This window comes from Pseudochaenichthys georgianus, chromosome 22 (genome assembly GCF_902827115.2).
Source record: "Pseudochaenichthys georgianus chromosome 22, fPseGeo1.2, whole genome shotgun sequence".
In the NCBI taxonomy this organism is placed as follows: domain Eukaryota; kingdom Metazoa; phylum Chordata; class Actinopteri; order Perciformes; family Channichthyidae; genus Pseudochaenichthys; species Pseudochaenichthys georgianus.
In genome coordinates this window covers 8,099,254-8,113,155 of record NC_047524.1, presented here as the reverse complement: position 1 = coordinate 8,113,155, position 13,902 = coordinate 8,099,254, and the positions used below count along the sequence as shown (strand labels likewise).

The 13,902-nt window shown below is 39.7% G+C and overlaps 1 protein-coding gene across 1 annotated transcript in view; it reads left to right on the top strand.

Annotated features, from left to right (window-relative positions):
- Positions 1-13,902, top strand: part of kcnh5b (potassium voltage-gated channel, subfamily H (eag-related), member 5b) — a 142,526-nt gene that overhangs the window by 77,286 nt on the left and 51,338 nt on the right. Inside the window, exons 9-10 of the mRNA XM_034112246.2 lie at positions 12,410-12,609; positions 13,562-13,621. Coding sequence (XP_033968137.1) covers positions 12,410-12,609; positions 13,562-13,621 — 260 coding nt within the window. The remainder of the gene's footprint in view (positions 1-12,409; positions 12,610-13,561; positions 13,622-13,902) is intronic.

The window sequence follows — 13,902 nt, the reverse complement described above, 5'->3', positions numbered from 1 at the left end:
GATTGATGCTTTTAACTTCAATATTTAAAAAAAAAAAAATCCCGGGGGAGCATCCCCCCGGACCCCCCTAGAGGAGGTGAGGTCCGCCCCTAATTGTAACAGTCGCGGTTGTACTGTGTGTGTGCGTGTGGGGAGTGTTGCAGTAAATAATGCCACTTTAGTGCCGCCGCCACTGTGGGCTAAGCCCTGAATGTTTTCAGGTCCAGGCGACGCCCCTGGGTGGAGGTATGCCCATTATTTTGAGTTCGTCCGAAGAATAGACAGGAATGTGACGGTGATGTGCAAACTGTGTCCAGGCCAGAAGCTGTTATCCACTGCTGGAAACACCACGTCAAACCTCAACATATACCTGCAAAGAACACATGCTAAGGTGAAGCTACCGCACACGCTATTTGTTGTTTGTTTATATCACGTAGTCTGTTATTCTTCTCTGTCTTCCGGTTGTTGCCTGTCTTGAATGACAAATACACACTACCGCCGCCTGCTGGTAAGGAAAGTTATTGCCACTCACGCATGCGCAGTTCGTACGTGCTCGGCGAGTAAAGTAACGAGTAAAGTAACGAGTTACTTTATGTAGATAGTAACGAAGTAGTGTAATATATTACTTTAAAAAAAAAGTAATATGTAATATATTACATTTTTTTAGTAACGACCCCATCTCTGGAGTTGGCATTCTCTACTCTGATTTACATGAAGAACAACAGGAGGTCACGGCTCTCTGTTGAACAGGACTTGCGAGTGGCCCTCTCCTCAGTGCCACCAAGGATTACAAAATTCTGTGCGCCCCGACAGGCACATGTATCTCACTAATTTGTAAGTCGGCAAAATATTTACAATAGCACATGTTTCAATGCTGATTGCTGAAATGTTACATTTATAATTTGTAGTTCAGGACCACAATGCAGCTTCCTTGCATTGACAGTTCTCTGTGCTGAATTTCTGCTGAGTTTCCTTTGCCTCATTTTTAATGTTGTGACCTGTCTGGTTTAAATGAGTGTGTTGCTGCTTTGATGAAGCCTAATTTGATAAAGTTTCGATTAATTTCTGAAATATTTCGTTAATAAATATTTCATGAGTAATATAGTTGTCTTTGTCACATTTTATTTGGCATTAGTAAATAATTATGCACATTTACAGATATTTTACATGATATGAGTGATAACACGTGTTATAAGAGCTATTTTGCACAATAGGTGTGCCTTGAGATTTTTACTTGTCCTTTGGTGTGCCTTGGGCACAAAAAGTTTGGGAACCACTGCTCTAATGTGTTGGATCGCTAGCCAATAGAAGAGTGAGTTTTACATAGTGCTGTCATGATGTTACAGTAGTAAACAAAGGAGTCCAATGGAGGTGTTTCAGGCAGGGGTTTTTAGTCCATTGGCATGCACAAACACCTATATAACACACAACGGAAAGGAAAAACCCTAAACAGCATAATAGAGCCGCTTTAAGCGACTGTGTGCAGTTAAATCTATCATCTTAATTCAGAAAACCACAGAGCCAAAATATTGGCCTCTTAAAAGTTGTTATTCCTATTAGCTCAGTGTGATGATGACCCACTCTGCACTAATTGCCTCATTTGGTGTATGTTATTAAAATATTTAATTGGAGCATTCATTACTTTTGATGAATGTCATGGAATGTTAGAATTAAAAGGAGGAAAATATTGCTCTTTAGATGTATGCTGAACTTTATACTTTTTCAACACTTTGCAAGTTCTCATGGGTGAGCAACTTTTTCGCTTGTGTATCACTTTAGAAGCATTTAACCATTTACCTTACCCTTGCATTCAACTGTTTAATACCATTACCATGGATACAAGACAAATGGGATTGACCAGATGATGTCCAATGATTTTACGATAACACTACCACTCTGATTAATGAACCTCATTACTGTTCTTATTATCTTACAGGGAGCTTAAAACGCTTTAGTATCTCTCTCGACTTTATATGTTGTTAACTAAGTGTCTCTTATCATGAGAAATGTACAATGTGAAAGAATCAAATGGTTTAGGATATCTTTTCTATTTTTGAGGTCAGTATTTATCATTTGTGTTGCCTTTTGCTAACAGTCATGCACTTCAATTGTTTGTTAGCATAATTGTCGGTACTGTATCAGGGTTTGTTTTATGATTGTTATGCCCTTTTTTTAAAGGGTCAGTTCAGTTTCTCAATCACAGAGAATTCTGCAAGACATCCTCGATATAATTTAGAAAAAAACACTAACTACATACATTTATATAGTTCCTAATTGGTTGACCTTTTAAACCTCTACGCTTATCCATATTTCATCTGTCCATATCTGAACACGACCTTCTGACCCAGTGTAACTACTCTGGTCTTGAAAGAACATTACGCATCGAACTGATGTCCACAATCACGTTTATTCTCTTCTTTGCACAATCATGAAACACCGTGAAAACGTGTTTGCCTAGTAGACCAGCAGTAGAATTATCGTTATCACATCGTTGACACTTTTACCGCCCTTTTATTCTCTCCCAAACACAATATAAACATCCGGGGCAAGAGGTCACATGACTTCCGGAAAGACAACTCTTATCCTATCACAAGCATACATTAAACACTCTTCAAAAAAGGACAAAACAATAATAAGGGACCTTTGAGCGTCAGCTACACCCAGCATCCCTCCACATATTGACTGCTTTTCGACAGTCAACAAGCTGTCCGCAGCCTCGGCTCACTTGTCACCATTCATTACACCATCATTGTTTACCAGGCTCTTGTGGTTCGATATGAGTGGTCCTCCATGACTTCATTACTCGTCCTGAAGTCCCTCGGTCTACAGGGAGGCCCCTGATGGCCTTGTTACCTTCAGCAGTGAGACCTCAGATCTGGCTTATTTGTGGTCTAATACGAAGCCGCAACACTCCTTTTTCTTGACTTGAGATGAAAAACATTTGTGTACAAATATTGAAAACAAGAAATCATTGGTTCCTATTATTTGTATTTTTATATGTCCCTATTCAGAAGGATTTACAGAGAAACAGTAGAATAATTGAAAGGATAATCCCTTATTTATTTCTCCCCCTTTGTTGTGCCAATAATAAAGGTTAGCAGTCTCCCTCATTATTCCTGGTCTGTCTGCACACAGTTTGCAGAGCTGCATTTCGTATGCGTACCTTCAGATAAACCTTTAGCTGTCAATCATCATTAGTGAATACGAAAACGGGCTACAAAAACCAGAATAATGCCAGAAGAATTATCCTCATTTGATTTAGTCTAAAAAATAGTGTTAATATCAGCACTTTGAAAAGTGTTTAGTTATCTGCACACCGGAATTAAAGTTCCTTGGGGAAAATGGCTCTATTGGTGACATTTTGACAAAACAAAATGAAAGAGAAGAACATAATTTGTCGACGCAACATGGGAGCTTACATTCCTGAGTGTACATATGTTTTTGTTTTGTCTTGACATTGATCTTTTCTGGGACCTGACCTAGAGAGGATTAGATGTGCACAAAGCTCCTGTTGCCAATTACAAGACAAAAGAAATACAAGGGAAAAACACCTCAGTAACGTTTTTCTTTAAAATCTCAGGACATCAGATATTTACAAGAGAAACATTTTGAGAAAGTGTTGATTGGGAAAGCTACATTCAGGACGAAAGGTGTTTGGTTAAGAAAAAGGTCTTTGACAAAGTTCGAAGCTCACAAATAGAATATTGTACTTGCAAATAGACAACGGATGTGAGTCAAAGAAACAAAACAATTGCTCAGAAATCGAGATCTGATTTCTAAGCAGAGACAGCTGGTTCTCTAAACACACTATGATATCATTTATAATACATTTAAAAACACAGATTGGATATTTAGGAATATTTGTATATGTACTGAGCACCCTGCAATGTTCCCGACTGTCCAAAGCGTATTATTTGAATAAAGATTTGTGTGATTTAAAATTCTGAGGAAGGCAACTCATCACTAAGCTCCAAATGTTTTTCATCAGTGGGGGATCACTGATGTCTCTACATATGTATTAACTCTCCCAGCGTGAGACGTGACTCAGTTTCAAATGTAGTCACTAGTTATTTCTGGAGTTACTTAAGATTGAAATAATAGGCAAGGTTATCAGACTGTCTTTCTGTCCTTAATTTCTCTATATTACCCTTATCATTTCTAACCCAGTAAACATGGATTTTGATATGTTAGGTCTAATAACATTTGGGTTGAAAAGAGACTTCACATGTGAACAAAGTCCTATCTACACATTGGAATATAGTAAGGGAAAAGTTGTCTGGACTACAGTTACAATGCAGGTGGTGGCGAAGTCGATAGGGACTTGGCTTGGTAACTGGAAGGTCATCAGTTCAAGTCCCGGCAAGACCAAGTGCTACCGAGGTGTCCCTGAGCAAGGCACCGTTCCCCACACTGCTCCCCGGGCGCCGTTCAAAATGGCAGCACACTGCTCCTAACACTAGGATGGGTCAAATGCAGAGAAACAATTTACCCACGGGGATTAATAAAGTATATCAACATCAGGTGATATAGACGTCTGGTCGTTTGGTTAGTTTCTTCCTTCTAAAAACAAGTTATTGACATCTTTAAAACTTGGAATTAAAATCTACACATATTGTCTTTCCTTTATTGCTGAAAGTCAGGTGAGAAGTTGGACACTATCCTCACATCTGTTTAGTATAAATTAAACTGTTGCTCTTTAGCTTAGCTTAGCAACATAGTCTTTGACTATGACTGCGAACCTTCGGGGACAGAGCCTTCAGTGTGGCAGCCCCCACCCTCTGGAACGCTCTCCCTGCGGAGATTCGCAACATCCCCACACTTGACGCCTTCAAAAGGGCCCTCAAGTCCCATCTGTTTGCCAAGGCTTTCGGCCCCTAAATCGATCTGTTGTTTTGTCTGTCTGACTTTTGTTTTGTTATGTTTGTTTTTGCCCTACTACTTGTAAAGCGACCTTGGGTCCCTTGAAAGGCGCTATATAAATCAAAGCTATTATTATTATTTGACAGTTTCCTGCCAATCTCACAGGGATGGCAGAACTCCCGGGCCCTTTCTCATTTCTCTAACTCCCCTCCTCGACTCCTATCCTCGATACTTAGTCCCGCCCACAGGAGATGCGAGCGGAGGAGCCGAGGAGGGGAACCGAGGAGAGAGGAGGGGAAGCAGCAGGCGGTTAGAGAAATGAGAACTCCTCTCCTCTGAGCGGTCATTTTAAAGAGACGTCCATTAATGATGACAGGAGGCACAGAGCCCTCTGTCTGATGGACAGATGTGTTCATGACCACTTATATATTTACTTTGATTCATTCACAGTGCGGTATAATGAGACAATAATGGCTACAGATGTAGACACACACACACATATATATATGTATATATTTATATAAATATATACAATTTCAGAATCAGGCAGAGCACTCTCATAATAACGTAACACTATCAGAGACTGGATATATCCCCCCCCTCTCCCCTCTGGTCGCTACAATGTGTAAAATAAATTACGGGCCAATGATTTTATTTACAAGTATTAAAAGTAAGCAGAGGACACCAAACCAACTGACACCTGTCTGTCCGCTGCATCTATGCACACACTGTACCACACACACCTACACCACACACACGCATATAAAACAGGCTACAGCCGTGGTGTATTTTATTGTGAAGCACTAAATGGTTTTAGAAAAATATCGACTCTTTGTTTGTAGATATCTACTAAACTAAAGCAAAAAGAGTAGGCCTGTTCTACTGAGTGATATATATTATACACACTGCTCTGCTTTCTGCACGGACCTCACAGCTGTTCTGACTGTAAACATCGCGTCGCGATGAAAGCAGTTAATAAAATAATATCCAGGGGATGCATGCAGAGCTGTCATTGGCTGAGATAAGTCCGGCTGTGCGTCACGATTCTTTGAAACATCTCTGTTGCCGGAAATGCATCCACGAAGCAGCCGTGGAGGACCGTGGAGGACCCATCAGTGTATCCTCGGTTATAGCTCCTCCAGAGAGCCTCCTCGACGCTCGATCCTCGGTCCTCGAAGTGCATTTAGAGAAATGAGATGTCCTTCAACATGGTGCGCTGAAATTCATTTCCGGGTCACTACCGGAGGACCGAGGAGTCGAGGAGGGGGATTTGATGAAATGAGAAAGGGCCCAGGAGGTCACTGCTCCCAAATGGCACTGTCTACAATTCTGCGTGTATATACATATTACAAAAATCACATATAAAGTTATAATCTGTGAGCTTTATATGTGATTATAAATGGATTTATTACCTCTAGTCTAGACAGAGACAGGCTAGCCCTTCTTTTGGCCTTTACACTGAGCTAAGCTAAGATAATAGAAGCTAGGCTAAGCGGCTGCTGTCTGTAACTTTAACTTATCATGTAAAGTTATAGTCAGTAGCTTTATAAGTGCTTTTCAATTGATGAATTACCTTTGGACAGAGCCAGACTGATCCTGCTTCTGGTCTTTATGCTAAACTGAGCTAAATTAAGATAAGCTGAATTAAGTTAAGCTAAACTAAGAAAGGTTGATGCAACCTGTAACTTCTAATGTGTAGAGTATATCCAATGCTTTTAACTTTTACTGACTCAGTTATGTTGGTAACACATCATTACACAACATAGACTGCTTGAAGCTAGTTGCTGATCACTTCAACTTGTCATTTGTAAGAGGAAAGGCTGTTTTTATTTGAAGTCACACTTTGAGTCAAGTATTTGAGTGCTTCTCCTGATACTGGTCATGCATGTACACCACCTTTCCTAACATCTTGAGTGTACACCACTCATCTGTGTTTGGGGATTTATGTTGGCCCAGATATTTTTCACACATCCCCCACCTGTAGCCAATTCCAGTCACTCCCAAACCCATTATCGTTTTTGCACGGCCATGGTCTATTAAGTTGACCTAATGAGAAGTGAACAATGAGATGTTGGAGAAAACACTGATATAAAACCATATTTACGAAGTGAGATTACAGAAATTGTATTGATTTCAGCGGCTGTGACTAACGCTGTGATGCCTCTGCAGATTTTTCAGTCAATATCTATGTGGAGACAATCAGGCAGAATGTTTTACTTACCCATAGAGTGCTTGATGCACAATTACTGCTTGGCAAAACAGATTCATACAGTAGATTTTAGGGTTGTTTGGACTGTGAAACGCCTGACTGGCTCTCTCTCTGTTAGTCTGGCAGTGCCCCGTCAGTGTGTAATGTGCTGTGATGCAGGCTGCACGCCGACTTTGCTCACTGAGCAGCAAATGGACTGGGATCAATGGCTCGTGATGGAGGGCGCTCCTCTAAAGGCCCCGGCTGGTGGATTTTTGCACTTTGTGTTGCTATTCTTGGTTTGTGTTGCGTAACAGAGGTGTGTACAAGTTTTTAGCTACAGAGGTTGGCAAAAAACAAGCTTTCACATGTGTCCACTACCAGTCTAACGGTGGTGTGATTATTCGTGGTATGATGCAAAAGCAGACACAATTCTGGATTTTATTTAGACATTGCAATTTTCAAATGTGTTCACAAGCTAGGATACATCTCCTACTGTACATGGTCTATATAAGGTGCATGTAAAGGAAAGAAAGAGCACATGCACTTGTGTATGTAGCACCTAAAGGGCTGCAGCTATAAATGACTAATTAATTCATTATCTATATATTTTAGTTTAGTCCATAGTTACTACTGATAGTGGAAAAAAAACCAGTCTAATTAACTGTTTAATATATGAATACAAAGACACAAAACACCTCTCCTTTTAGGGCAAAGACAACTTTCTTTTGTTGTCTTGCTTGATAAGTGACCTGTGTTTCTATCTCTGCCCACAAGCTGCTGGAAGCATTGACTGCTCATCACATCCTGTCTGTCCTCAGTAAATCTGTAGCTTCATTTACTTTCCTGATTCTAAACCAAACTTGGATGTGTTGATAAAAAATACTTTGGGGATCCCTGAAAGGTGTTTTTTATTATTTTTTATTATATGTTCTTCTTTTTTGTTTAGATGGGGGCTAGCTGCTTTCCCCTGCCCTTGAAGTTAGTTCATAGCTTGGCTTAACACGTCGTTGACTTGCATTTATAAAAACACCTCAATTTACTGTTTATAAAACATCTAATGAGTTATATTTTTCTCAGTTTAGACACAGATTATATAAACTCAAGATCTTTTGTGTGCTTTTGTTTCTGTCAGGAGCTCTGTGTTTCTATATCGTTGTATCTGAGTCTGTGTGATAACTACTGTATGTGAGGGTGTTTGTGTGCTGGCTGTCTCTTCATGTCGGAGTGATTGATGTTTTCTGGGTGTCTGGGCTCCAGGCACTGACACTTTCTGTCCCTCACTCTCAGTCACTCTGACCAATCATCCCACACTCTTTCACCAGATCTACTGAAATGCATAAAAGTAAAATATATGACATGGACTGACATGACACTGTTCTATTACATCACACCAAATAATTCTGAGGATTTAAGCTCTAAATGTTTTTTTTGACACCAATTCAATGTTATAATGTTGCTTTGTGCATGTGTAGTTTTGTTTCATCATCCAATGCGGTCTCAATTCAACTATTCCCCTTTATATAAAAGCAATAACACAAGAATAGTGAAGGGAATTGAGGTGAACCATCCAATATGAAATAGAAAGAGGATTTGTAAGGCATCATAGAAAGAGATTTTCAGACAGATGTCGGATGATTTCTGACAAAATTGACCGTCTCCTTATTTGGAGAAGTTAAAAGGGTCCTATCACTACAGGAAAAGGAAACCTCAAAAAGCCTAATAGGACCTCTTTAAGATTAATATCAGCCCTTCAAAAGGGTCAATCCACGCACCAACATGTGGCAAGTGTCAACAGCAGACACCAATTAAATATGAAACAAGTGGAAATGCCAAATGCAGTGAGAAGGAACAACAAAATTCCATGAATAACAACAGATGTAGAATACAGCTTCTGATTATGATCTTTGGAAAATCTATTTAACATCAGATGGCAAAAACGATATTTACATTTCTTTTGCTGTTTATTTATGTGTGCATGTGTTAACAGCAGACACACATGAACATGAGACTAAAGTAAATGCCAGATAAGGTGAGAAGCAACAACAACAACAACAACAACTCATGTATAAGAAGAGCGTGTCGGACAATGTACATATTATTTTTCTGCTAATTTCCCCTTGACATACCTCGCCATTACATCTCGTGACTCAAATGCTGCTTGCTTTCACAGAATAAAATGACGCTGGTCCCTTTAGTCATGTGCTATTCTTAACAACAAAAGTGAATTGGTTTCTGCTCAGGTAAAAAAACATCCCCCCCACAAACAGGAAGTGATGCACGTCTGCTTTTATAATATATAGCAATATCCGTTTGATTTAAATATATAGTTACTGGACTTGCTGTGGCTTAAAAAAGCAACGCATTCAAGATCAAATAGAAGTACGTCACTGGCCCACTCGATGTGATGACAGGTGGTCCATACACAGGAACACTGCGCTAATGAGCGGTTAGCATCGTGTAGGAAGAAAAAGCTGCTGCTGTCACTGAGATGAGATCACTGCAGCGTCAGGAGGCCGAAATAGACCAACCACCCAATGAAACCAAAATATGTTATTAATATACTTTCCTTTGAGTGTCACAGTACATTTGGAGAGAAAACTTCCTGCAATGACTCTCCCCACTCTCTTGATTTGAGCCTCTATTTGACAGCTTCTGGTCCTTTCCACCCCCCAGGCTGCACCATCAACGAATAGGAATCATCACCCCCCCTCCGCCCTATATAACAGCCCATCTCTCCCTGGCCACCAGAGGGGGAAGACAGGCATATTAAAATAAATAAAGCCACAGGGGACATATCAGATCTCAAATATAGTATTGCAATGACAGCTATAAACTGTAGCCTGAGTGCTTTGGATGATCCGTCTGAAGTCTTAATGTTCTATGTGGGACCAGAGAAGGGTTTTTATAGACCAAGTCCAATCAGTATACTTTGCTATTTTGTTTTTTATTTATCTGACTCAAGCAGTTCAAAAAAATATGTGTTGTTGTGCTTGGTGAACCATTTTCAGCATCATTGGGCACTTTGATCTCCTTGATATTACTTGTTGTGTATTGATCATCCATCTCCTTTCAAACAGAGCTTGAGATACATTTGATTTGATGATTTTATTTTAAAATGTTCTTGCTCTATGCTTTGTTGTGTGGTGTTTATTGGTTGATGGGTTGGCAAAACACATTTTTTATCAGGTTCAAGCAGTTCTATAGCTCTGTCTTTGTGCTTTGTAAACCATTCACCATGCTCAGCACCATTGGGCACTTTAATCAGCTTTGTATATGATGTATTTATATCAGAGCTTAAGCTATAAAACTTGATTGAGATGATTGTATTTGAGGTTTGCATGTATAACTTATAACGTTGTCTGTTGTTGTGTGGTGTTAAATGGTTAATGGGTTGGCTAAATTGTTTCTTTCTTTCCAATCATCTTGGATTGTCAGATGACTTGCAGTACAAAGGTCGTTTCAGTATAGCTGTAATAAATAATCCAAAGAACTTCTAGCTTTTTCAATCTGTAGTAACTTTATTACTAAGAATTAAGTTCATTTGATTTGGAGCTATGTTATTTGTCTCAAGCTGCTTTACCATATCAAAGTGCTAATAGCCTGACCTGGTTTTTTCTAATGCTGCTAATTAGCTAATGAGTAGCTTTCAGTTTGCTATTGGATTGCAAACAACCCTTTTTCTACAGCTTGCCCTCTAACCCATCACACTAGGATTGCTGTCTTTTCCACGCTGTCCTTGTTAGAGAACTGGACCTCGCATCTCCAGGTGTCTTTGTGTTTTCATGCCATCAAAGTTCAATCTTCTTCCCTCCCTCTCACTTGGATAAAAGGACCAAATAAGAGGAAGATTCGCCAAAGGGTTTGAACCCTCTACTTCAAATCCTGGCAATCACAGAAAGACTGTTTCAGCTCAACTGAGAGAGTTCATGGTTGTGTCCAACCTTGGCCGTTCTTTGGGCTGAGGTGACGTTGGCCAACCGTTGAGTCATGAAGTCGCCTAATTAGGAGTCTTTGTTTGGCGGAGGTGAGAGCTGTGTCTCTGAGCTTTCAGTTCCAGATGGGTAGAGTTGTTTGAGTCTGTCTGTTCCTGCTGACAGAGGCCCGGAAAGGTCCTAAAGGGTCCAGGAAGTCTGCTGACTTTGGATGAACTAAACTGGAACAGTGTTTATCTGCAGGCTGGCACTCAATGTGTGACTGTCCCTCTGCCTTTTCTGTTTTTGACTCTCATCCAAACATTGGAATTTCTTTGATTTCTGACTCTCACCGCTACTGTGAGATTTCACACTCGCATACAAACACGCTTTTCTTGGCTTTCAATGTCTTCCTGTGTCTCTTTCTTTAATGTCCTCCCTTTTAACACAAATCCATTTATTTTTAAATCCAGAGAAACTTCCTCTGGAGGGATCTTTGGGATTTTAGCCTTTGCAGACCATTTACATGTACATGCAAATAAAACACACTCCAGTGAAGCAAAAGCTTAATAGAGCACCTTAAGGCGAAGCTTACATACACTAAATGATTGAGGACTTCTAAACAAGTTTTCTTTAAAATGCATTTAAGCACAAACAAAGACATGTTTATACTAGTGTTATCAATCTTTTCATATTCAGAATGTGTCTGTACAACATGTTCTTCTGCACTTTCACTCTTCCCCCCCCGTCTTATTTTCATTCCCCCATGAACCATCATCAAATCTCACAACCTTCTCAAAGTCTTTAAACACATCCTTTTGTCTCTTTCTTGTGTCATTATTATTGGCTGCGAGGAGGCAGCCATGCGGAAAAAAGAGGGAGAACTATTTCGAGTTAGGTCTCTATGGAAACAGAGAAGCAGCCGCAGGGTTCAGAGGAGGCTGGCGGATCAGCACATGGCTTTAATTTTGAAAAAACTGCTTCCAGATTCCTCTATTCCTTTTGAATATCATGAATTAATTACAAATAGTGATTTTTAAATCTTTAATAAAAAAAAATGTGTCAGTATTTGCCGACCCCATCTCAGGCCTGCTCATCAAAACTTTGCCGTGCGCTCTTTCATTAAAGTTATTTTGTTCAAATTAGTATTAAAATATTAACTTTTTAAACGGTACAACTGCGCAAATATGTCATATAGCTGACACAAACAAATTAATTTTTATCGGGTTGCCAGAGCAAAGGGATCGACTAAATCAATATGCAAATAAATACGCTGTATTCAGTTCTGCTTAGTGATTATATAATAGAAAGTTAAACAATTTGCAGTGTAAATATAGAATCTCTTGACTTGTATGATTGGCTGCCTTGGTGTTAGAGAGTGTAAGTGGTTGTTCTTCTCCAGTATTTATGAGGGCATCAATGTGTGTGTGTCTTCATCCCTGTCCCATGTCTCCCTCTCCCTCTCCAGCTCTGCTCTATGCCACCATCTTTGGAAACGTGACCACCATCTTCCAGCAGATGTACGCCAACACCAACCGCTACCACGAGATGCTCAACAACGTCAGGGACTTCCTGAAGCTCTACCAGGTCCCCACGGGCCTCAGCGAGCGGGTCATGGACTACATCGTCTCCACCTGGTCCATGTCCAAGGGCATCGACACGGAGAAGGTGAGTCTCAGAGGTAAAAGGTCAAGGGATAGGCTGATGGAAGATTTTAGTATTGATTTGAAATGTTTGTTTGGTGGCAATGATGTTTGAGAAAAGAAACCTCCTTGTTTTATTTTAATCTGATTGGAGGAGACTGAACATGTGATGCAAGCTTACATTCCTGAGTCTCTGCAGTTTGAACATGTCGTTAACAAACATGCCGAGCTTTATGTGATTCAATAGAGGTTTTGCAGCTTTAGACCAAGCTGTTAGCTCAGCTCTATATTTAAAATTTAAATATTCGGAAGAGAAAGAGAAACAAAACATTAAAAATAAACACACGTTCATTAACTATTCTACCATTCCTTGGATTTAATATTCCACTGTGATAATTCATCTTCTCAGAATCTTCTCCTGACTTCCATGGAGCTACGAACTTATCTCGAGCAGAACATAATCACCTTACCTGTAAAGTGCAAAATCCATTTAGGAGCCATGCATTACCTGCATAACAAGCAGCCTTCAAAGAGGCAAAAAAGAATCTGATAAAAGCGACCGCACGTTAAAGTGCATTTTCTCCCTGCCGCTGTAGATTAAAACAACTGCTTCTCTTCCTCTCTTTGTATCTGTCTTTTAACTTACATCAGACAGATCTAATATTAATTGGGGACATGCAGTCATTTGTTATAAGTGGAGTAAACATGAATTATTCTAACATGAATCTGTCATGTCTGTGTGTTGCAAAGTGAAGAGGTAGTAATGTATCAAAATCAGACTTCCTGCTCTGATAGCACTCTAAACTGTGTTTGATTTCTGGCTCTGTTTATGTTCCCTCCTTCAACTCTGGAGGAACATAAAGTATAACATTCAAGTGTATGTTTTCCTAATCTTATAGTCGTGACATTTTATGGGGGGAATTTCTGTAGACAAGATTGTGTTTGCAACATTGCAATTATGTGTCTCTGTCCTCCAGGTATTATCGATCTGTCCTAAGGACATGCGGGCTGACATCTGTGTCCACCTCAACAGGAAGGTATGTATCTCATGGTTTTCCTACAGACACTAATAGTAGTAAGGCAGCGCTTCACTTTATGCAAAATGAAACCCAATTCATGGTTTGACTTGTTTGACATGGTTTGAAATAAGCAGTCAGCTCAGTTAGAAATATAAACATTAGAGGTGTTAGGAGTTAACAGTATAATTTGTAACTGAGACTAATCATTTTGCAATCCACTAAACTGTTAAAAAATGTAAATGTAAAGAAAGTTTAGCTTGATTAAGTGACCCTGAGCCAAAGTTGTTTCTAAACTCGGT